The following is a 24,917-nucleotide window of genomic DNA, read 5'->3' on the forward strand; positions in this document are numbered from 1 at the left end:
TGTATGCATTAAATAAATGCATGTGCGGTGTACATATGTGAAAGCTGTGTGTGAATTTAGGGTTTTAATCACTTACCTCACACACAGCAAAACTCTAAACGTCAAAGGAGCTACTTTGCAAGACAAAATGCAGCCACCACCGATGAGTTGCCAGAAATCCCCCTTGAAAAGCACAATACGTCATAAACCACCGTGATGATCTGCATAGACCAGAAAAGCAAATAGTGCAGCTTTCTGACTTACAGAGCGGGAGGGAAAATACTGTGTCAGGGAGTTGGTTGGCTGTTTACAAAACCATACTCAGCTCACGTGGTGATGTCCATTCGGAGGAGACCAGTGGGCTCTCCTTCCTCCGGGGTGGGGACACTCCTCTTCAGAGCAAGGCCCCAGCCACAGTGTTTGTTGGAAGTTCAGGGAGGGGGAAGGGGGCGGGGAGCTCTTGAAACCGCAAACTGTCTACAGAGTATCAACAGTATCTACCCGGTCAGGTGACAGCAGTGTCCTTGCAGAATATCAGATGCTGAATTACATTACAAAGGCACAGACACTCTCACTTGGTAAGTGAACATCACTTTCTTAAGACAATTAGGTTTGCTCCGGGCTAAATGGCTGTCCCTCACAAGGACACCATGCCTGGGTCTCAGGGTAACAAATTCAATAAAGCAAAGAAATATGCAGAACAGTCACCATGGCGTTTGGATTGACTTCACCGGATTGTAACACTAAGGCAGTCGCTTGCCTCTAGCGCAGAAACACAGTCTCAAATACACAGCTTTCAGAAAATGGATAACAGAAAATATTAATGACCACAAAAATCAACATTGTAAGAAAGAGTTTTTACCAGTCCCCCGAGGATGAAGAAGACCATGAAGAGACGCCCGAGCGTGGTTTTTGCATAAACATCCCCGTAACCAACAGTGGACATGGTCACCATGAGCAAATAGACACACTCCCAGTAGGTAAGGGCCTGGTTGTTTTGGAAATTTTCCCATGGGTCCCCTGAATTCTCCACCTAAAGCAAGCGGACAGGGGAGAGAAAGGAAGAACGTTACATGCGTAATAAACAAGAAACACAGAAGCTCCAGTATCTAGGTTGCTTCTGGATGCATGGCATCCTCAGCCCGGGGAGTTTGCTGGCCTGAGCTGAGCTCTGTAAGTAACGCTCACAACCTCTGAGCAGGTAGTGGAGAAAGTGGAGTGAAAGCCACACTGACACACCTGCCCAGCTGATTGGGGCAGAGAAGGGAAGGAACTGAGGAACTTATCCAGAGCCCATTATCTTCTCATTGTTATAAAGATCTGAGGCCAGCTGAATTTTAGGGCATTGCCTCTAGCCACATGAGGCCAGAGGCAATGCACTAAAGAGCCAAAGAGGCCCGGCCCTGGCCCTTCTCTTGAGTTCCTGCTCAGTCCCAAAGAAATTCTGGACCCTCCCACAGGGGACCTCCTCCTTTCATTGTTTTGACCAGGTAGCTGCCCGAGGGACCTTGCTCCTTCAGATCATATGAAAGAACCCCAAAAAGCATCTCTTGCAGTCTGACTAGGCTTTCCTTGCTTTGCAGAAGATCAGTGATGGCTCTGTCCTGCAAACTACAGAAATCTCCCTTGGAAGCACAAAAAGTGAGCTCATGAGAACTGTCTCCATTTGTACCTAGGGCCAGCAAGCTTAGTCTGTAAAGGGCCAGATGGTCAATATTTTTGGCTTTGTGGACCACAGGGTTTCCTGCTCTCTGTAGGGACAACTCAACTCTGCAGGGGCAGCAGGAAATCAGGCAGAGGCAACAGGTGTGGAGAGCTTCTGCAGTTGGCCCATCTCTGCTTTAGGCTCACAAACACTTGCTATCCTCCCATCATCTATGATCTGCCGACAAAGCTGTGAGGCAGGCAGGAGAGACACTTTAGAGGAGAGAGGTCCAGCCCTACAATCCACTGGATGGCCAACGCCTGTGACCTGCCAGGTGGTCCCCTGTGGATGGGCAGCCCCAGGCCCCCTCACCGCCCCCCCCCCCGGCCTCCAACTCTGCCTCTGCAGAAAGTAAGTTTCCAACACCTGGCCTCTTTCACACACCAATGCTTGTCCTCAATGTGCCCTTTTCATGGAGGTTTCCTGGTGAAGCAGAAGGTACTTCACACAATAGTAAGGTGAGGTCACTGCTTATTGAAAACAGCCAATGAACCCTCCATATCTGTGATTTTTGGCACTTGGCAGAATTACAGTGATTATCTAAGGGTGATTTCAGCCAAGAATCCCATCAGCATAAAGGAGTGGGTGGGAAACCATCAGATCTAGTGACCGAGTGATTGACGGGCAGTCTTCCTTTGGATGATAATTACAAAAATCCCAGTGGGAGGGAGGGGTAACAATGCTTCCTTCCACCCCTTATGCAGACAGAGGGTCAGCAAGAGAAAGGCACCTTTACCCAAAGCTTCCAAGTTAGATGAGGCTCCTTCTAGCTTTAAAGGTTTGTGTTTGTTTGAAACGCACTTCCCAGGATAGCTATGCTCCCTAGAAAGCAGGCAGAAATCTGCCCTGGGAAGGTGAGAACAGCTTGACAATAATATAAGGCTTTGGAGTTGTTAATTTAAAAGAATTAACATTTTTGAGACACGGAATAACTTGACAAGCAATCAGGCCAAAGAATCGAAGAGGGCTTTTTGTAAGGGGGAAGTGGAGGGAAGTTGATGAATCTGAATTTGTTGTTTACTAAGAGATGGGGGCCAGACTTGCAACCTGGTCGCCAACCTTTTCTGGTGATTGCTGAGGAAGCACTGCCATCTTGTGGTTGGTTGGGGTTATTGCAGACAGAAGGGAAAAAAAAAAAAAAAAAAAAAAAAGCAATGAAAGCCCCCATAGCAATACAGGTGAGCTGAAAACCGCAGGTGAAGGGTGTGATCGTGGCTCACCATCTGGAACTAGTTCGGGGTCAAAGGATTGGAAATCTAGACAACTGTGCAGTTGCTTCTCGTTTGTTTTGCATTCTACAGCTGGGCTGAAGTTTGTCTCCCAGGTAATAAAATGACTCAGAGAGGGCCTTGTTCCAGAAACGCCAGCACTGAAGCGTCTTCAAGGATACTTACCAAATGGATGAAGCCGGCTGCTGTTAGCCATGTGCTGATAAATATGGAGAGCAGATTCACCAGCTTGATGGAATTACTGTGCAAAAGACACAAGCAAAATCCCCAAGTTACAGAAGAAGACTCACTTGGGGCTGCCTTCCAGAGGAACAGAGCCTCTTTAGTGCCCACTCCCACGCCCAACCCCCCAGAGCCACCACAAGGGAAGGATCTGAAAGGTGGCATAAGTAGCTCAGGCCAGAGCCTATAGGAAGATGACTTCTGAGTTACTGAAAGTGGTCCCTAAATTAAGCCCTCTGACGGTTTAAAATCTTTTCTTAATTTTTATTTCGAAAACCTGTAAATCTACAGAAATAGTGAAAGAAGAATATAATGAACACTTGGATGCCCTTCACCTAGATGAACCAGTTAACATTTTGCCACATTGGTTTTTTATCTCTATACATTTTCTCTTCTTTTTTTTTCCCTTTTCTGGCTGAACCATTTTACAAGCACATTGTAGACATCATGACACAACCCCCTGAATACTTCAGCACTGAACACCTAAGAAGGACACTGTGCAAGACAATCATAATACAATTGTCCTGCCTAAGGAAACTGACACGGATTCAGTAATGTCATCTAATAGGCACTCCTAATCTAGATATCTCCAGTTGCTCCGAAATTAGGTTTACTGATGCTTTCATGCTTTCACCCTGATTCAGGAAGTAATCAAGGTTCATGCGCTGCATTTGATTATCATGTGGCTTTAATCTAGGGGTCAGGAAACTTTTCTAATAAAGGGACAGATAGCAAATATTCAGCCTTCGCTGGGTCATAAAGTCTCTGTTGCAACTACTCAATTCTGCTGCTGGAGCAGAAGAGCACCTTGGGAAACCTGTAAAGGAATAGGTGTGGCAGTGTTCCAGGAAAACTTTATTCACAAAGACAGGCAGTGGGCTGATTGGCCTAAGTAGTAATGGCTACTCAGTTTGCCATTCTCTGCTTTATTCTCCTTTAATTTGTAAGTAACACACCCCCACCCCGCAACCAATACACACACCCTTTTAAATCTGTTTTTAGTGCCAATTTAATTTTCTGTGCACCCAGGCCAGCTGTCATCCAGAATGTCCCATATTCTGGATTTGTCTGACTGTTCCCGCCTGATTAGATCCTGTTTCAATACGTCTTTTGAGAAGACCCGCCTGGGATGGCATCACATCAGGAAATTCCAACTCAATTGCACCAGGTCCAGTCACCTGGTGAAGGTGGAAACGCCAGATGGCGCCACTGAGAGGTGCCCATTTCCCTTTGTAATTAATATGCCATCTGGGGAGTGGGACTCTGGGACCATATGAATATCCTATTCCCCAACGACCTTATACCTAAACATTTCAGCATCCACCAGTGTTCCTCGAGAAAGATCGATTGGCACTCACGAGATACTTAGCTCCCTTATGGTAGGGGCCTTGTCGGCAGGGACCCTGGGAGCAGTGAGTCCCTGGTGTACAGCAGGGCCTCTAAGAATCTGCACTGAGTGAGTTGGTCTCCCCTCTGTACTCGTCCCATCTGCCTCCACCCCGTTCACTCCTACTGGGTGTACAGCTCCTCAACCACTGTTGTCAGCAGGTCGCTGCCCTGTCCAAAGGCTCCTGTTGGGTAAAATATTATGTCCAAACTCCCACCTTCAACACCCTCTGAAGTTTCAGGTCCTCCTACCACGATTCTTTCTATACAAACCTTGCAACTTCCGTCACAGCCAAACTTACTCACCAAGTCTTTGTTTATGCTATTACTCAGCTCAAAAGTCCTCCCCATCTCTCCAAATATTTCCCTTTCTTCAAAGCCTGGTTCACTCCCTACGTCTTCCTTAAAGTGGTTCTACCCACGGGCAATACAAAGTGACCTACGTCTCCTTCACCTCCAGCTATTCATTGGTAACCCATTCCGCTGTCTTAAGGCAGCGTTTCAGATTTCTATTTGACTCTTGTGTTCCCACCTGCGTCGTGCAGAAAAGAACTCTCTCTCTTTTAGTCTCCCCAGAGGGGCCTAACACTGCCCACGGCGTGGTTCAGCCCATCATCCTGGATGGATTGATCTCCGGCCCCTCCCACCTCTTTCTCAAGGGAAACCAATGGTTTAAATTCTAAGAGTTTAAGATCACAGTGATTAAGAATGGCTGACACAGTTCTTTCACAGGGCTTACCCTGTGCACCGCCATTTTAAGTGCTTCACGTATATTAACTCATCAAATCTTCATAATGACTCTATGAGGCGGTCCCAAGGTTAAGAAACTGACCCAACTTCAACGCAGTAAGCAGCAGAGTTGGGACTTGAACCCAGGCAGTTTGGCTCCAGAGTCTGCCCTCTTGGCCACTACAGTGTAGAACACAGTCGCAGCCTGGGATCCACCAGAAAGTCTTCCTTGTTGTGAAAGTGAAGCTGTGCCTTCCCCACACCCCGTGTAGAGGATATGAAGAGGGCCAGAGGGTACTGCCCCAGGGAGGATAGAGGCTATCGCCATATCCTGTCCCCAACTAGTTTCTCAAGAGGAAGCCAAAATAAAGCAAAACCTCCCTGCCTCTGCCTTTTAAGCCCTCTGAGGTGCATTAACCTTGGAGAGAGAGAGACTGATGAGGGACAGGTAGCCAGTGGCAAAGGGAGAGATCTCAGGGAAGCCTGTGTTGCTCATCTTCTCAGAGGATAATTAAGTGCCAAGGTGATTCACTTACACAGTCCTGGATCCTTGGAGACTGAACAAAGCAGTGTCCCACCAATAACCACGTGGAGCCCTCTTGAGAGATTGCAACTATGGGAGTCTCCGAGCCTCATGGTGCTTTGGAAAAACGACCTTATATGGTGATTATTAATCTCTGATTGTCACAGTGATATTAATAGTACTTAAGGGAGCTCTCTGTTGTGTAGAGAACATCTAATCATTGTTGCTGAAAGAGTCCCTAATTAAGCACTGAAATCTGATTATTTTTTATGGCACCTGCATCATTACAGATGCCCAGTATTAGGAATTTGCTTTTCAAATGAAACTCTCTGACCAGGCAATCATCTACAAGCTCTGTGCAAGAGACACAAGATTAACTCTTGGTGGACTTTCTCCATATTCTGAAATTTGAACCTCACCAAGCTGAAGAGGGCTCCTTGGGAAGAGGGAAGGGGTTGCAGGACAGGGTTGTGGGCTCCGCATGGCAAGAGGCCACTGGAGATAGTCACAGACTTCAGGGCCAAGCCCAGGGGTCTGGACCAAAGGGCAAGTTCCCAATGGTTAGAACGATTGGAACTATTCAGGTTCTAGCCCCCTCACGATAAGGGACAGATTGTGACGTTAGCATGAGAACCTAACTTCATTTTCGTGTTTTCCATTATCATTTCTGGGCCCCTGCCCCATGAGTTCTCACTAGCCATTAGAGTAATCTGTATCAATGGATACAGTGAATCATCGTCTATGGGCAGGCACAGAGACTTTTCTGTTCTTATAGATCAGAGACCTTTTTTAGGACTCCGTAGATATCGGGAGAGAGAGTCTGTCTCTGTAGATACTGGAAGAGCGAATGTCTGTCTTTTTCCAAGATGACAGCTGAAAACCCAGAACCGCTGGGGGCCAGCTCTGCTCTCAGTGTATTTAACAAGACATGTATGGGTTGAGACTGAAAATATCATCTCTTTCCAAAACGCAATACGAATTCATCTCCGTTCTACTTGACCGGTATTTTCCTCTTTGTTTCTGGCTGAGAATAGAGACAGGTGCCAATGCCCTTATTTTGTTTTATTGTTACCTTTGCTGGACAGATGTGCAATCCCCTCAAAGTCAACTGCACTGTACCCCACTGGGATGAATGGCCTGAACGATAAGACACAGAGTGAAGCAAAATCAAGTTCTGTCAATTCTAACCCTTAAATATCTCTCGATCCCTCTCCCTCTTCTCCAAACGCCAGTCCCTAGTACCACTTGCCTGGACAACCGCCTCCTGACTAATCTCATGGTCTACGGCTTAGATGTTTTAGACCCACTCTCTATACAATTGGTGGAACAGTGGATCTTTCTAAAATGTAAATCTGACCACGTTCCTCTCCTGCCTGAACCCCTCAACAACTCTCCCTTGCTCTCCGAGTCAAATCTATGACATCTGAGAGCCTTCACGATGCGGCCTCTGCCTGCAGTCTCTATACTGATAACTCTTTTCAAGAACTTTAACATGGCAGCCGTTTCTGAGGTAATATATGTAGTACAGTGATTTCAGTTTCCAAAATGTCAAAAAAAAAAAAAATGTGTTGTTTAGGTAAATGATGGTACATACATAGAGTGGAATGCTATGTGGGAAACGGAAGTGGCACGGTAGAATATTAGTGAGGTTATCTCAACCATCGATGGTGTTGAGGAAACTGTGCTTTATCCTTTTCTATATTGCTGAAATGTTTACACTGCACTTTAATAATTAGAGGAAACAGTAAGGTAACTACTTTTTTTTTTTTTTTTTTAAAAAGCACTAGGTGCTCCATGTCCCCATCATAAGTATCTATATCTCCATCATCAGCATTAAACGAGGTATGGAATGACCGCCTTTAGACAGAGCTGCTTCCTTTGCTCTGACTGTATGAGTCTGCTTGCCAGTTTGCTGGGCAACTGAGGAACTGCCAAAAGCTCAGACAATGGCACAAGGTCTCCCAGTGGCCCCTTCGATATGCCATTTATAGGACATGGAGCCTTTGAGGCCCTTCTGTTGGCTGGCAGTTTGGGGAATGACCCTGATGCTGTCCCGTTACTGTGACTTTCTGTTTTCTCTGTCATCCTGTTCACTCTGTCATCTTTTTCCTGACCTCTTCATCCTTTCTGTCTCCCTCTTTCCCCATCCCTCTTTCTCTTTCTCTCCCCCCCACTCTGCGCCATATATTTTTCTGCCCTGTTTCTTCCCACTTTGGGCCAGGAGAGGCAGCCGAAGGACGGAACATGAAACCACAATTTCATATCGTTATTTCAAATCGCCATTTCAATGTCTCCACCGCTACCCAATACCCCAGGTTGCTGGGGACTGGCCGCTAGAGAAAGTCATACAAAACCCCCGGAAGGATGATGGCGGGGCTCCACCCACCCGCCTGGAAGGTCCCTGTGAAAGCAGCGAAGTACAGAGGCGTTACCAGAAAATCCCTCAAGGTACGAAGCCCTACAAGGACCAAGGCTTCTGCTTCTCTGCAGCAGAGCCTGCGGGATCTGTGCCTGGGGCTCACGGAAGGAAGGGGCCGCTATCAGCCAGGCAGCTGGAGAGGGAACGGGCTCAGAGAGCTATTCTATATCCCCCGAGTTCTTACAATCACATGAAGGTTCAGTCTGTGCCCGGTGACCTGGCCTCTCCCTGCCCCCTGCCCCCCTAATCTCATCTTTCTCTTTTCCTACCATGGAAACCCCAGTCTCCAAGAGCACAGAATTACTCAACGTTCCCCCAAAGGCCATGTTCTCTCACTTACGTGTTTTCCTGCAGCTTCCTTGATAGGAAGTTGCCCCACTCACCCTCCCTCTCACATGCCTAATCTCCAGCACCACCAGAATGACACCTGGCTTTCTACAAGGCTTACCGAAGACACCCCCTTTGCCTTGAAAAGATCCTTGACTGTCTCACACTCACGCCGAGCCCCACTTAATTACTCTCCTCCATGCCTCCCAAGCCCTGGGTGTACCTGTACCAACCACACTAGGGGTCAGTCCTCCCCCAGGGAGCTCTCTGAAAGTAGGACTCAATCCTGGCACCCATCTCACCGCTGCACAAATGGTTGCTCAATTCAGGCTTGAAGTCACCCTGATGCTGTCCCTCGTTGTGGCAGGAACTGGGACAATCCAAGTGTGTGGTTGTGATGGAAACCACCCTCCCATAACACAAGGAGTTTAATTCTGTGGGAAGTGGGGTGCTTGGGGAAATGCTGTTTGGGGCTTAGGATGGCAGACATCCCAGTAGCCTGGGACTCTCCCAATGTAGACTCTCCCAATGACTCTCCCAATGTAGAGTCACCTCTTTCCCTCACTCGCTGCTTCAGATTTTCCCCCCCTGCGCTGGGAGAATGAACCCCCATAATTGTAGAGTCATCAGGTGGAATGTTTCCCCAGGGAGGCTAGTGCCATTTCCTGCATCCAGAGGAAAGGAGTCTTCTCCAAGGAATGGGAAGTTGGCGGGTCTCTTGGCAAAAGCCTAGAAAGAGATAGTTTACTCAGATGGCTTATTATTCTCCCAAGTCCAGGAAGGATCCACATGGAGTACGAGGAAGGTGAGAATACAGTTCTCTCCATGTTATTCCTCAGAGTAATGGCACCTTCTTAAGATGCTGGCGTCAGAGAATTAAAAGCCCCCTAAACAAGCAAACTCGAAACAGGGAGAGAGAGGCACTATACCATGTTAGACAGTGTGGATGACACCACGTAACACCGCCCCCACAAGTATCTCTTAAATACAGCTCCTGTGATTGCCACTGGGTCCTCACCAAGTCTACCTGTAAAAATACAGTGTAGTGGAGCAAATATGATAGAGGCAAAACTTGAGGATTACTAGCTTTGTTGACCATTTTAATTTCAAGAGGAATATGAGTCTCTCGCCTAGAAAAGTCATAAAAAGGTAGAAATGAAGGTTACTGTCACTCAGAAGAAATACGAAGAGTAACAATATTCATTCCATATTAATAATAGTACACACTATTAAATGGAGCACCAACAAATTCTGACCCCAGGATAATGAAAGTAAAGGGTGTTGGGACACACTGTGGAAGATTTCCATGGCATTCGACGCTCATTTTCTTTTTAACTTGACTAATAGGAAGTGAATTTATTCCCCCATTCACGCAGATGAATAGTTAGCGAGGGGAAACCAATTTGAAATCAAAACAAACTAAAATAAAACAAAACACACTAAGACCCAAAGAGGAAAGCCTGTCATATTTGTTGGATGTGACATATTCAGGAAGCTGAGTCCCAGCCTCAGTTACTGAGAAAACAATGCTGAATCCAAGCTCCCCCAAAATGCAGGTGTATTAATTACAAATCACAAACATAGAGATGTCCTGTTTTTCATCATTTATCAAACACGTTAAGGCCAACCAAAGAGGAAATGGAACATTAGCAGTGAGCTGCTCAAAGTGTAATTTCCTATGAGAGAAATTTATGACCTGTACTTATTCTCCATTAAAGGACGTCCAACCTCTTTTATTAGTTTATGCATCAAGGCAGCCCTGGTTTCCGGCCAGCCCTGAGAACCTGCAGGTCCTCAGGAAAGGGGTCTCTGGAGGATTTTTTTCTCCTGGTCCAGTAGTGTTTTCCAGATCATAATACAGTTAACAGAAGTAGTCATGGTGCATTCGGCGGGAGGTTTTTAGATATTCCCCAGAAGGCAATTCACAGAGCAAGCCCCAGGGGCTCCACGGGCTATAAAGTGAACATCTAGAATGTACTTTGAAATGAAATGATTTTCTGTTTGCTGTATGTGAGGTCTGTGATTGCCTCTCAAAGAGCACTGCTTCCATTGCTTTTATGGCCAGGTTCAATTTCTTATTTAGTGATGTAATAAAGGGGTGATTTAAAACCTGGGAGCAAGGACTTCCCAATCAATGAGCAGACCTATCCCTCACCCACTGTGCACCTCTCTCTATGGAGCTGCGGCCGGTGTCCAAGCAACCCCACAAGATCCCCCCAAAACTGTCTCTACTTCCCCCCATACACAGCTGTTTCTTTCTCTTTACCATAGAGTCCCTGCCCTGCAGAAGACCCTACCTCTAGGCCTTCCCTGGGTTTCTGTGTTAGATCACTCCCTCTGTGCATAAAAGAACTCTAACTTCATCGTGATGAAAGTACACACACCTGATATTTACAACGTGGCACTGGGGACCAGAACGAGAAAAAAAATATGAGAAAGAACATCTTACCTTGTTTTCAGGATATTCAGAAACTGCAAAATTTCTGAAAACTGGATCAGCCTGAGAGCTCTTAAAAATCTCAAACCTGGAAAGAGAAATGAAATAGAGATGCATTATTTTCAAGGTGTGGTTTTAATGTCCACACACTGCTGTTGGATGTACAGCTGCCAAGGTTAACGGGATATGAAATTCCTGCAGAAGAATGAACCATCCCGTACCTTGGATGTAGTTCTTCATCCTGATCCTTGGCTGGTTTAATCTCAGCTGGTAACCTGACTTTTTCATGAAAGGGGCCCTGTATGGAGCCGCTGCAGAGGATATTCTGGTGGGCAGAGCCCAGTTTACAGAGCTTTCTCATGTGTCCATCTCTGATTTAAAGCACGATTTCTAAGTTACATGGTTGTCTGAGAGGATTCTGTCTCTGAAAAATACTGGGAATAGCTCAGGGTAACCCTTGTGCTAAGAGCAGATTAGGAACAAATCAGATAACCTCACCTCTTCGGTGGATTTTCTTTTTTTTTTTTTTTTCAATCTTTATCTGCAGTTCTGATAAAATGAAGAGTATAGCCCACTGTGTTATCTGTTTCCTACAAGGTTGTATATTTTTCTTCCAATCAAAAAAAAAAAAAAAAATCAAATCATTAAGATATCACACCCCATATACTTCAGGATTCAAAACTTATATAATTCTACTTTTACTGAGTGTCAAGATACATGCTTCTCCATTCTGAATCAGCAACCTCTCTCGAATGGCGAAGAAGAGCCAGTGTTTCTATGTAGCAGGAGAGAGAGGGAAATGGGGAAGGAAGACACGATTGAGGATTCAAGAAAATACAAATTATTGTTGTGTTTTAATAGCCATGGGTAAAATGTATTTCTGTTGAGATCAAATTTGTGAGTCAAAAACAATCTGAATGACTCATGGGGCTTTGAATCTTGGCAGTTGTGCAAGAGAACTGTTTACAGAATACTTTATTACAGCTTTGAGACACTTTCAATATCACACCCACTCCCAAGGGGATTCAAAGCATTTTATTAAGCTTCCGCATGTGCCATGTGTGGAGCTGAGCACAGAGTGGGCTAAGTTGTAGACGGGCAGCTCGATTGTCCATGGGTGAGAGTTTATTCGGCCCAGTATGTGAGGCAGTAAAGCGGGGAGGCGTGCAGAGTGGTGGGAAGAAGCGGTGGTGATTCTCTAGAGACCCCAGGGTGAATCAAGGAAAGGAGACAGACCGGAAGTTTTCCCCTAAACAGCTCCATATTGCGCTCAGTTAGGTTACTCCTTGTTCAAGCATAAGGTGACAAGGAAAGGCTAACTTAAAGCCCACAGAAGGAAAAACCCCACTGCTCAAGAGGGACAAAAGGATATGGCTCAAAAGGAAAATTTCTCATCTAAAAGGATTTACCTTCACGGACAGAAGATTTTTCAGAAAACACCCGCCTTCTGTTCTGGATGATATTCATATTACTTTTATTCAACAAGAAAGTGCAGAGATGAGAAGGGATGTGGATGAAATAAAAGTCTCAGGAGCCAAAAACCCAGTCCTAACCGAGCTGATGAAAGGTTGACCTCACACCGCTAACAACGGGATGTAGAGGACAGAATGGAGAGGTCATCTCACAAGGCAGAGAAAAGATGAAACTTAAGAAAATAGAAGTGGAGTAGAGATCACAGAGATCCAACCTATGAATAAAATGTGTTCCAAAGGGAAGTGCAAACAACACATAGATCATAAGTAGCGGCCAGGACATCACAGGATTGAACTTTCTGGATATGAAAAGAATGACTCGAGATTAAAAGGCAAAATGAACGATCAGCTCTGAGAGACTGACACCAAGAAGTCTCTTATTGTTCTTCCCTTCAAATTTCAAGTATTAAAATAAATGAAGAAGTAAAAATCAAAAAGTGTCAGGGTGGGGAGAGGGTTACCATTAAGGCAACTAAGATCTCATTACGTAACAGTAAGTGTTAAGCAACGACTGGGTAACACGCAGAATTTTAAAACAAGGAGAGTCTGACCCAAGATTTTTATACCCTGTCAAGTAGTTGTTCAACAGTGTAAGGGCAACAAAAAATACTTTCAAATATCCAAGTTCTCAGAAAATATATTGTTTGAACAAAACATTTGCAAAGAAGTTCATTAAGTCTTACTAAATCAGAATGGGGGGTGGTGCAGGCTGGAAAGTGAATTGTTAATAAACTCTCCTGTTGGTCCGAAGCATCCAGCCCAACCTGGATGGCTGATCTGACTGCAGCATCACTGGCACATATTGCTGGGAGGTAAAATAACACATTTAGAAGCTCGAGGTAGAAAAACACTGGCAGTTAGTACTGAAACCAGTCAGGGATATAAGGATGCTTTAGTAACATATTAGCCGCTAATAGTTTCATCCTGAAAAATTGTGTGTGTGTGTGTGTGTGTGTGTGTGTGTGTGTGAGAGAGAGAAGCGTGTGTGTACTTTCATTTATGGAAACAAAAACTGAATACAAATGGCCCACGCTTTGAATGGGATTTCCTTCTTTTTATCGTGAAGAAATGCCTTTTGCATCCTGTATTATTGGTTTGTCGTTTGTCATATTTTAAAGCAACTCACAAAAATAAGATAGAATAAAAGCTTTTCTTTTAATTGAGGTGTATGAAAATAAAGATAGGAAAAAAAAAAAGAATGCCGCAGTCACAAGGTCCTGTCCTCTCGCTAGAGGTACACTGTAGACCTAGGTCTGAGCTCTTTCCCAAGGAAAGCAAGCAGGGAGGCACTCTAAGATTAAGAAAGGAGGAAAATAAGCTGGTTCTTAGGAGAAGAGGTTATCCCAGGAGAGGGACTCAAGAGAAGTGTCTCCCTGCCAAAGGGGCCTGGGGTGATGCAGGAGCGACATTCTCACGGGCTGAACAATGGTGGGCTTTGTTTATTTGACTGCTTTGTGCTGGTCATTGTCACGGCACTGGGTTTCACTAATGCAAATGAGAAACAAAGTGCTACATAGGGCTAAAAAAAATCAGTCTACATGTTCTCCTCAGATCAAGCCAGACACTTTGGAGAAACGCCTGGTCTGAAGTGTCTATCCTTCAGGCCACAGCTCACAGCAGCTCCCCCAACTGCTTTCTCCCCTGCACCACTTGTGGTCTATTCTCAGCACAGCAACCAGAGTGAGCCTGTTACCAGGTAAAATGGATCATGCCGTTCCTCTGCTCAAAATCCTCCAATGCCCACATTCCACACAAAGTAGAAGTCAAAGTCCTTCAAGAACCTAAAGCAAGGCCAGCCCTCATTCTTTTTGGACCTGCTGGCCTCTTCCCCCCACTCATACTACTCTGTCTCTGATCTGGCCGTCTTCCTCAGTGATCCTTGACTGTGTACAGATGCTCCTGCCTCAGGGCCTTTGCACATGCTCTTCTCTCTGCCTGGAATGCTCCTTCCCAAATGGCCACATGGTGCCCTCGCTCACCTCCTTCAGGTGTTTAATCAACATAACTTTCTCAGGGAGATCTTCCCTGGCTACTCTGTCTAAAAGTGCAACTCCCCCCTCAGCCCCCCCCCGCCCCCCCCCAAAAAAACTCTTTATTCCGCTTGCCTGCTTTACTTTTCTCCCCAGCATGAAGCACCAGCATCTTACTTATTTATGTAGTTTACTTTCTGTCTCCTTATCCATAGCACCAGCTCTAGGAGGGGAGGGATTGATGTCTGTTGTGTTCATGGCTGTATCCCATGTACCTAAAATAGTGCCTTGCGTAAGGTGGATACTCAGTAACTACTTGCTTGAATTGAACTGAATGAATCAGACTTCTGAGAATTAGATGGCAGAGAGCTAAAGGCTAGAGGCTCTGCATCCGGAACTCTGAGGCTACACATTGTTTACTAAAGGGAAAAGCCATGACCTCTGAAAGTTCACCTGACAGAGGCCTGGGCGGACACTCTTAGGAAATATGAAGAAGCCTAACCAGGAAAGAGCCTTGACCAATGGTCACGCTGCTATACTCAGAGAGGTCCTGAAAGAGGATAGACAGCAACCTCAGATTCCATAAAGAGGCCAAGAAAAGGAAGCAGTGGGATGGGCAATGCCAAAGTGACAAATTACTCATCTCCTTTGCTTTATAACACTATATTCTTATTATTTATTCTATATAATTTAAAATATCTGAAATAAAATTATTTTTTAGGAAATAGAAAATGGCTATAACAGAGTTGTGAAGAAGAAAATAACATATTAATTATGCTCTCCAAAGGTCTAGATAGTTTCATGAGCAAGTTCCTTTAAACTACCAAAAAACGGTAAACTTCTCTACGTATCAATACTCTCTATTATATAGTCAAGTAATAAAAATGGACTTTTCTCTCTCTTTCTGTACTTTGTATTGGTTAGAAAAGTGGTATTACCTGGACATAGGTTTAAAAAGAAAAAAATGGCAAGCTCATCACACTAATGACTATTGACTAACCACAAGAATCCTACATAAAATACTAGTGAATCATATGTGAGACTATATTGTGTGTGTGTGTGTGTGTATTGAACTATTTCTTTTTTTTTTTTTTTTAGCATCTTTACTGGAGTATAATTGCTTTACAATAGTGTGTTAGTTTCTGCTGTGTAACAAAGTGAATCAGCTATACACATACATATATCCCTGTATCTGCTCCCTCTTGCGTCTCCCTCCCATCCTCCCTATCCCACCCCTCTAGGTGGTCACGAGACTATATTAAATAAATAACACGCATGAGCTATAGGGGGTGCTGTGGAGCACAGCCCAGATCCCTTTTCCCGGGATCTTTATTCATCACTGGCTCCTGAAGAGCAGCCTTGCCCACGGTCACACCCCTTACCAGGGGTGGCCCCCATGGCTGGTAGATACGGGGACAAAGGTCTGCTGCCTTGCCTGGATTTGGGACTGCTGAAGGGCCATCCAGCTGCAGAGCTGCCTGTGGGATGGACAAGGCCTCTGGTACAGGTGCAGCACAGCTGAGCCCTCCACCCCATCCTAGTGCCCTTCTTCTCTCCCAGAGATGGGTATTAAAACCTGCCCTGGAGATTGTGTGCCAGGAGACTAAGTATTCTGCTAAAGCGTGGCAGGCACGCTGCAAGTACTCGACAAACAGTAATTTTACCATATGAAGCTATGGAATTGAAACAGCATATTATTGTTCACAACTACACAGAAAAGTCAACAAGACGGAATAGAAAGCCCGTAAAGATACACACACACACGGTAAATAGTGTTATTGTTACTTTAAATTATTGGTAAAATGATGATGTTGACAATGATGTAAATCTATTATGATTGATCATCTGCTATTTTTAATTATTTCTACATGCCTAATCCTTTAGCTCTATCTTATTTAATCCATACAACCGAAGAAAATAGCTAAGGATAAACAGACTAGAGAATGTGTCCAGCACACAGTTTGTAAGCAGCACAGCACAAATTTCAACCCAAATTTATGTAACGCCACAAAACCCAAGCTTGTAACCACTGCCCTGGCACAGCCTTTGGTCAGTCAGTTCCGATTCCAAACATCAGCACTCAAGTAAGCGCTTCCGGCACTTGTGATCATCTTGCCAAACTCTCCTAACAATTCCCATTTCCGTCAGTAGGGAAATGCCCTTTGCCTACACCCCCATCAGACTGAGTATTCTGATTAAGACGGGAAGAAGGAAGGGAAAGGAAGGGAAAGCAAAGGAGGGAGTGAAGAGGGAGGGAGGGAGGGAAAGTGGGAGTCCCAATTTGATAGCCCTCAACCCCAAATAGAGCCCATCCCTGTTTTATTCTGCTTTTCTAGGTTAACAAATGAAGTTAACTGTGTTTTCACATAATTATTAGTCATCTTATATTCTTCGTTAAAGTGCTTTATAATAGTCTCTGCCAGATTACCTGTGGGTTCATCTTATTCTTTTATTATATTTGAGCTCTTTCATAATGAGAATATTATATGTTATATATTTTATCCCACGGTTCATCATTCTTCTTTTAATTTTGCTCAAAGTTTTTTTTCTTTCCTAAGTCTTAAATTTTGCTTAAGGTGTTTTTTTGTTTTTTTTTTTTTTCCTGAATTCCAAAGTTTGTTATATGGTCAAATATATCAGACTTCCATCATTGATTCTTTGCTTTAATATTAAAAAATGGCCACCTCCATCGTAAAAAACAGATTTTTTAAAAATGCATGTACATTTTCTCTTTGTACTTTTAGGGCGCGAGCTCTGAACCTCAGCTGCACTTTTAAATTACCTGGGTCTCACTTCCTCTTCCCCAATTCTGACTTAATGGGTCTGAGGTACAGCCAGGCAGAGGGAATTTTAAAGTTCTGCAATGATCCTAACGAGCCATCACGGCTGAGAAGCACTGAAAACTTTTTCTACAAATGAGCAGATAGTAAATGTTCTAGGTTCTATCACAACTACCCACTCCGCTGTAAATGACATGTAAATGAATGCACGTGACTGTATTCCAGTAAAATTTTATTCAAATAAATAGGCCATGGAGCCTAGTTTGCTAAGCCTGCTTTAGAGACCAGCTATTCAAATTCCATGTGCACATGAATCATCTGGGGTTTGTTAACAATCAGACCCTATTCCATGGGTCTGAGATGGGGCTCGATGCTCTGCATTTCTAACCAACTCTACGATGTCACCGATGCTTCTGGTCAGAGGCCAAACTGAGAAAACAAAACTGCAGGGCAGTGGTTCCCAGACTTTGTTGCCATTGCAATCACCTGGAAATTCTGGAACAACACTGGTGCCTATCTCCCACCCTCAGATATTCTGATTTAATTGGTCTGGGTGACAACGTGGGTGCAGAAATTTTTTATAACTCCCCAGATGATTCTAATGTGCAGCCAAGTGTGGGAACCACCCATCTAGGGTATCGTTTCTTCTTTTAACCTTTAATTTGTAAATCCATCTTGGCGTATTTATTTATTTTGGTTAATAGCGTGCCAAAGGGACCAAGTTTTATTTTTTCCCCAAATAGTTAGCAAATTGCCTTTTCCCTGAGTAATCGCTTGAGTAATCTAAAACCAGTACTATATCCATTAAGCACCCTGTCTCTTTACTTTTGAAGAACATACTGGCTAACTATAAATTAGAAAAAACCCATAGTATAATAATAGATTACTTATAAAATAATGCATTCAGCTCAAGATCTTAGGAAAAAAGTAGTCTTAACAACCATAGAAGAAAAGATGATTTCTACTTTAGTGTTTATACTTGAATAATCAGAGAACTAATAAAGATTAAAAGTGATAAAAATTTTCAAATCATTTTATGGGGGCAAACAATAACAACAATAAAACAAACAACACACATGCTTATCCAATAAAGAAACAAATAGAAAATAAAGTCATGCACAAATTCAGGCTAATAAAATTTGAAATCCACACTGAGAGGGACAACTTTCCAAAAAATGTAAACTTCGTAAGTTCATACACACAAAAAAGAAAACCATTACAGGATGATAATTGAGATATAAATTGAAATTTTTATTAATATCTTCCCCTCAGAGAGTTTGCACCCATGTAATTTATTAAATTTTTAAAAACATTTACATTTTAATGACACTCTAAACTATTCCATGATACACTAAAAGAGGCAAAGCTATTAAACTTATTATAAAATAATCATAACCTGGTACCAAAAACTGCCTCTCAAAACACAAAAGTAAAATAATCTCACTAAGATTAGTGATGCTAAAGTTCTACATAAAATACCAACATATATAATTCATCCATGAATTAAAATAAGAATCCAGAGCATTCTGGTTAACCCTAACAGATTGAACAGAATGATTTCTCTCTGCCTCCTCTCAAAACTTCACTAAAATAATATTAAAGGGGGGAAAAATAGCAAAATCCCACAAGGGCAGGAAGAAGCAAAGAGAAACTACAGAACGTAAGAGAAAACCACAAAACGCTGGTAGATGAAAAGTGGATATTCTGTTGGAAATTAACTTGGCAAAGCTGAGAAACCTGATAACATACATAGTAAGAAACATATATATAACATAATAAAAACAAAATATCAGAAATGTTCTTGGTCAATACATTTGATAAGGAATTTCACAAAGACAGGTTGGTGGGGCCTGGTGGAGTGGGGAAATCATAGATAAGGAGAAAGCAACTGTTCAAAAGATGAAATGAGGTGACCAACACTGGGAAGTGGGAGGCTGGGACAACTAACTCACTGATGGATTGGGGTACCAAATAGGAGCAGCCAGGATAAAGCAGTAAGCGTGGGCATTGTAGCTGTTAAAGCAATATCCCACGTGAACTGGTGACTCTTAGAAGAAAGCTGTAAGACCAGTTACTGGGCCAAAATACACTGCCACATACCCACCCCATCACTCCTCAGACAAGGTGCATTAAGCCAAGACAGCATTCTAATATAGGCTAACAGAAAATCTCAAATCCAAAGAGGAGCACAAAATCAAGAATCACCAAATATTTGAGGAAAGTCAAGCTTTCTTTGAAGAAAGGCACGTAGTCTAGCAAAATTTACACTTAATGATACAACATTAACAAAGCAACAACTTTAGAAAAAGTTTGATTGAAAAACAAAGAATTGTAAGAAAATATGTCAACTCAGCAAAGATAAACTAGATATTCTAGAAATTAAAATTTTAAACATCAAAACTTTAAAAAGCCAACTATTAGAAGAATGGATACAGCTACATACAAACTACAGGGCTAGACTATCAAACAGAGGTCTCTTCATACAAAGCGGAAAAGGGGTGAAAAGTACAAAAGGGAAGTTGAGAGACATGGAAGACAAGTGTAGGATTTTTAACATTTACGTAACTGAGTTTCCAGAAGGAAAAAATACAGGCAATAGAAAGCAGGAAAACTGGAAATTCCCTGGCGATCCAGTGGTTAGGACTCCAAGCTCTCACTGTCGGAGCCTGGGTTCAATCACGGGTCAAGGAACTAAGATCCCACAAGCCTCGTGGCGTGGCGAAAAAAAAAAAAGAAAAAACGAAAGCAGGAAAACTCTCAAACATTAGAATAAAGTTTCCCAGATCAAAGGGATGACCTGCATCCTCAGATTGGAAAGGTCTGTTAAGTGTCCAGCAGGATAATTTTAAAGGACCCAAGTTGAGGCGTACTACGGTGACATTTCAGAACACCAATGCAAAGACATAAACTCCCCAAAGCAATGAGAATCAAATTACTGTCAGAATTCTCCTGGTTGCACTGGATTCAAGAAAACAAAGGAAAGATATCGCCACAATCTTCAGGAGAAATTATTTTGAGCTAAAAAAGATACACTTGACCAGCTGAAAGAAAAATAAACCCAAAAGCAAGTGAGATACAAGAAGCAATGCAAGAAAAGAGTAAAAGTAACTGATTAGTTTATGTGTTGACTGAATACTACAAAAACTAATAAATAATAATAATAATAATGATTTAAAAGTAAAACCTCTAGATGATACTACATGGAAGATAGAGGAGAGAGGGCAGTGAAGGTCAGAAAGTTGTGCTAAAGTTCTTGTCTTGCTTCAGGAGAAAGTACTATTAATTATACATATTAATAGAAAATTTTAACTTTAAGTATGTGTTTCAACAACTTAAGAATACATTTGGAATTATAAATTCCAAATCTCAGAAGGAAAAAAGAACAAAAGAATTTGATCAATCCAACTGAAGGAAAAGAATTGTGAAAAAAGAAAAGAAAAAAGCATATTAATTAGTATTAATAAAATACTATTGCAACAGCAAAAAGAATTATTTTTTAGTAATCACGACAAAATTGAGTGAGTTAAATTTATCTATTAATTGACAAAGACACTCAGATAATATAAAAACAGCAATAATCCATTCCAGGTGCATGTAAGAGATTCACTGAAAACAAGGAAAGTTAGAAATATGTACCAGACAAATGCTGACCAAAGAAAAAGAGGCAAACAGAACAATAATGATACCATATGAAGTGGCAGCTACTGTGAAGATGTACAAAAGAAAGAGTGATACTTCATATTCATAAAAGGAGAAATCCACCAAGAATATGTAACAGTGAAAAAACTTTACACACCTAAGACTATATCTTTGAAGTACATATACGACAAAATCTGGCAAGAATGCATCAAACAACAAAAATTGACAAAGCCACATCACAGTGGGAGACTCTAATGTTCACTTTTCAGACACGAGCCAAAACATAAGCACAAATAAGAAATGTTCATATAACATTTAGTTCCTTGGGATGTATTTGTATATATCTATCTGAATGGATGGATAGGTAGATACATACATATATTATACCCAGTAAATAAACAACACACTCTTCAGTAGCAACCTTTGAACAGTCATGAAACTGACCATGTACTAGGCCACAAAGAAATTTTACCAAATTCCAAAGTACAGAAATCATATAGGCCACATTTACCACAAAGCAACAAAATAAGAAAAATCACAAAAAGATAAGCAGAATAGGGACTTCCCTGGTGGTGCAGTGGTTAAGAATCTGCCTGCCAATGCAGGGGAACACGGGTTCGAGCCCTGGTCCAGGAAGATCCCACATGCCACGGAGCAACAAAGCCCGTGCGCCACAACTACTGAGCCTGCGCTCTAGAGCCCACAAGCCACAACTACTGAGCCCTCGTGCCACAGCTACTGAAGCCCATGTGCCTAGAGCCTGTGCTCCGCAACAGGAGAAGCCACTGCAATGAGAAGCCCGTGCACTGCAAGGAAGAGTAGTCCCCGCTCTCTGCAACTAGAGAAAGCCCGCGCGCAGCAACGAAGACCCAACACAGACAGAAAAAAAAAATTAAAATAAATAATTTTTTTTAAAAAAGATAAGCAGAATAGATTATATTATATAGAGAAGAATTTAATATATGATAAAGAAGTCATCACAACTCAAGGCGAGACAAGCATTATGTAATAATGATGGAACAATTGGTTTACAATGAGATCAATTTAAACTGTCACCTCCTACCATAATTGAAATTAAATTGAGATGAAAATTAAAATTAAATATAAATAATAAGCCATAAAAAAACCAAAGAAAATATAATTACATACTTATTAGCCCTCTGAAGAAAGGAAGAATTTCTAGACTCAGATGTGAAAGGAATCATAAAAATTTTTAAATCAGCACCATAAAAATATCAAAATTCTACATGTCAAAAAAAAAAGTAATGAAGATCATAATCTATTAGAAAAATAATTAAAACAAATATGATATAATAAGTCCTCATGATGTCAAGAACATGTACTACATCACTAGTCCATAAATAGGCAAAAAGTCATAACGAGGCTTGTCATGAAATAGGAAATATAACTAGTAAACAACATTAGAAATTATTACACTTGGTTGAAATAAAAGATATGTCAATTAAAAATATAGTAACTTTGGTTTATTCTGCTTAACTAGCAATGTATTTGAATTTTACCTACTAGAGATGCCCCTACAATGAGATAGTCTTATAACTTGATGGTGGAATTGTAAATTGATACAGCATTTTCAGAAAATAATTCCACATTACAAATCAAACTACATTTCTGGGAATGAAGCCTAAGATAATATAACAAAACATGGAAAGATGCTACAGAAACAAAGATGTTCCTTGCAAAATTATTCATTAAACAAGAAAAACAGAAGGCAGCTTGCTATCTAAAAATAGGTCTTCTTAAATATAGTCCATCTATGGGATATTATAGTCAAAAAGTAATGTAACAATAAAGAAAATGCTTATGATATAATGTTAAGTTAAAGAAGTAGGACATAGAGAGTAGAATGGTGGTTACCAAGGGCTGAGGAGTGGGGGGGAAAGAGTAGTTGTTTAATGCGTATGAAGTTTCAAATTTGCAACATGAAAATGTTCTGTTTCACAACAATGCAAATATATTGTACTTAACACTACTGAACCGTGCACTAAAACATGGTTAAGATGGAAAAGTTTATGTTATGTATTTTTTTTACCATAATAAAAAAATAGCAAACTGGAAGCATTTTTAAAAACTGGAATATAAAGTACATGTTCTCTCTGATAAAACTATGAAAACTATAGGTATATGAAAAATAAAAACTAGGAAACACATAAAATGATGACAGTGGTTGTGATATGGAGGTAGGATTTCTGGATTTCATTAACTTTCTTGAGTTTTTAAATTTTTCTGTAATATGTATTGAAAATTCTTATTTTTATTCATAATGTTTTGTTGCTGTTGTTATAAAGTTAATGGCAAGTCAGGACTGAGGACAGGTCTTCTGACTCCAAGCCCGGCGTCCTTGTCAAAGTTTCAGGAACCCGAGGCCAGTGGCTCTAGGCAGGGAGGACCCCTGGCCATTGCTGTCCCTTCAGAGGCTCACACTCGGCACCTGGGACCTGAACCACCAGGTTAGGCCATCCTGAGAACTACTGCCATGTAATTTTAGTGCTGGCCAACCACAAAAGTTAAGGGATTTAGGACCTCTTTCTCAGATGGAAGCAGAATGGCTACACTGACAAGAGACTGAGGGACATGCAGGTAAATGATGAATCATTCACCATTCAGGGTCCCCATTATCCCAAGACAGAAAGGACTCAGGAGATTCCTGCAAGCAAGGTCCCACTGGAGCACAAGACAAAGAAAACACAAAAGCAAACGCATCCCAGCCCAGGGTGGAAAGCCGGCCAGGGTTTTCCAATTTGCTGTTTTCCATTCCCTTTAACTCCTTAATCTTTACATCCAAAAAGCTGAAAGGTTCAAATAAACCTCTGTCATTTCCAATCCCTCCACCCCCACGTAAATCCTGAAGAGCAATTATTTTTGTAGTGTCTGACAAGGTCAGAGTCATCTGGCCTTGCAGCTGGAGAGCTCAAATCGATGACAGGAGTCATCAGGGTAAACAGGGACAGACACAATCCCAGGGAGGGTTCTACAGGGTGGTCCCTGCACCCTGCTGCCATCCCCAGGTCCCACCTCCCATCCCCCAGCTACATCACTGCCTGGACCACGTGCAGGGTAAAGAGGGACAGACACAATCCCAGGGAGGGTTCTACAGGGTGGTCCCTGCACCCTGCTGCCATCCCCAGGTCCCACCTCCCCTCCCCCAGCTACATCACTGCCTGGACCACGTGCTCTCACCCTCCACACAGAGAGAATCAGAGCCTCTTCTTCCTAGCTGGAGGGAGAGGACTGTCTTTCTTGCTCTCAAATGCCCCTGGGCTTTTGCTCCTCCAGTTAGAACTTGTGTTTGATAAATAGTGCTTGTTTGCCTGACCTTTTCAAATCTTTTCCCTCGATAATTGCTCAGGCTGTTCTATGCCCCACCTTATCCCCCCCGTCCTGCTTCCTATCTGATAGATGCTAAACATCAGTTTATATTCATTATTCGAGTAATATTCCATTGTGTACATGGACCACTTCTTCTTGGTGCATTAAACATCAGTTGATATTCCAACTGGGATTCTCACCCATTCATTCATGTTTTCATTCATGAATTCATGCCATACATGTGCAGTGAGTGTCTCTCTGTACCAGTCACTCACTGTCCTAGATCCTGAAAGCAAAGGGGTGAAGCTCCTGCTTGACAGTCTCCTATGTGAATAAGGGAGCCAGAAAGGAAACAAGTTTTTTAAAAAGTAAACAAATAAATCTTGTTGATTTCACCTGTTAAATACATATAAAAAATAACTCATCTTTTCCCTTTCCAATGCCAGAACCATGGTCCAAGCCACTGTTACCTCTAATTTGGCCAGCAGCCCCCAAGCTGGTCTGCACTTTTATTCCCTCAGCCCACCATGCCCCACCATCCATTTCCTAGAAGCAGCCAGCGTGATTTTTGCAGACATCAATCAGATCACATCGCTTCCAGCTAAAAGCCCTCAGATGGCTTAAGTTCAGATTCCTTACCTTGCTCTGAAGGCTTTCCATGATCTAGTCCGTATTCATTTCACTTCTACTCTCCCCATCCTCACACCTGCCACACTGCATCTCTGCTCCTTGAGTATCTCCCAGTTCATTCTCAGCTCAGGGCTTTCCCTTCC

At 42.5% G+C, this 24,917-nt stretch overlaps 1 protein-coding gene across 9 annotated transcripts in view; it reads right to left on the reverse strand.

Annotated features, from left to right (window-relative positions):
• The window catches only part of KCNMA1 (potassium calcium-activated channel subfamily M alpha 1), a 745,622-nt gene that overhangs the window by 226,144 nt on the left and 494,561 nt on the right, over window positions 1–24,917 (reverse strand). For all 9 annotated transcript variants that reach the window (XM_068547964.1, XM_068547957.1, XM_068547956.1 and 6 more), the window contains exons 6-8: window positions 10,969–11,044; window positions 3,079–3,154; window positions 842–1,012 (exon numbers count right to left, since the gene is read on the reverse strand). In XM_068547964.1, the coding sequence (XP_068404065.1) occupies window positions 842–1,012; window positions 3,079–3,154; window positions 10,969–11,044 (323 nt within the window). The remainder of the gene's footprint in view (window positions 1–841; window positions 1,013–3,078; window positions 3,155–10,968; window positions 11,045–24,917) is intronic.

This window comes from Eschrichtius robustus, chromosome 7 (genome assembly GCF_028021215.1).
Source record: "Eschrichtius robustus isolate mEscRob2 chromosome 7, mEscRob2.pri, whole genome shotgun sequence".
NCBI classification, from domain to species: domain Eukaryota; kingdom Metazoa; phylum Chordata; class Mammalia; order Artiodactyla; family Eschrichtiidae; genus Eschrichtius; species Eschrichtius robustus.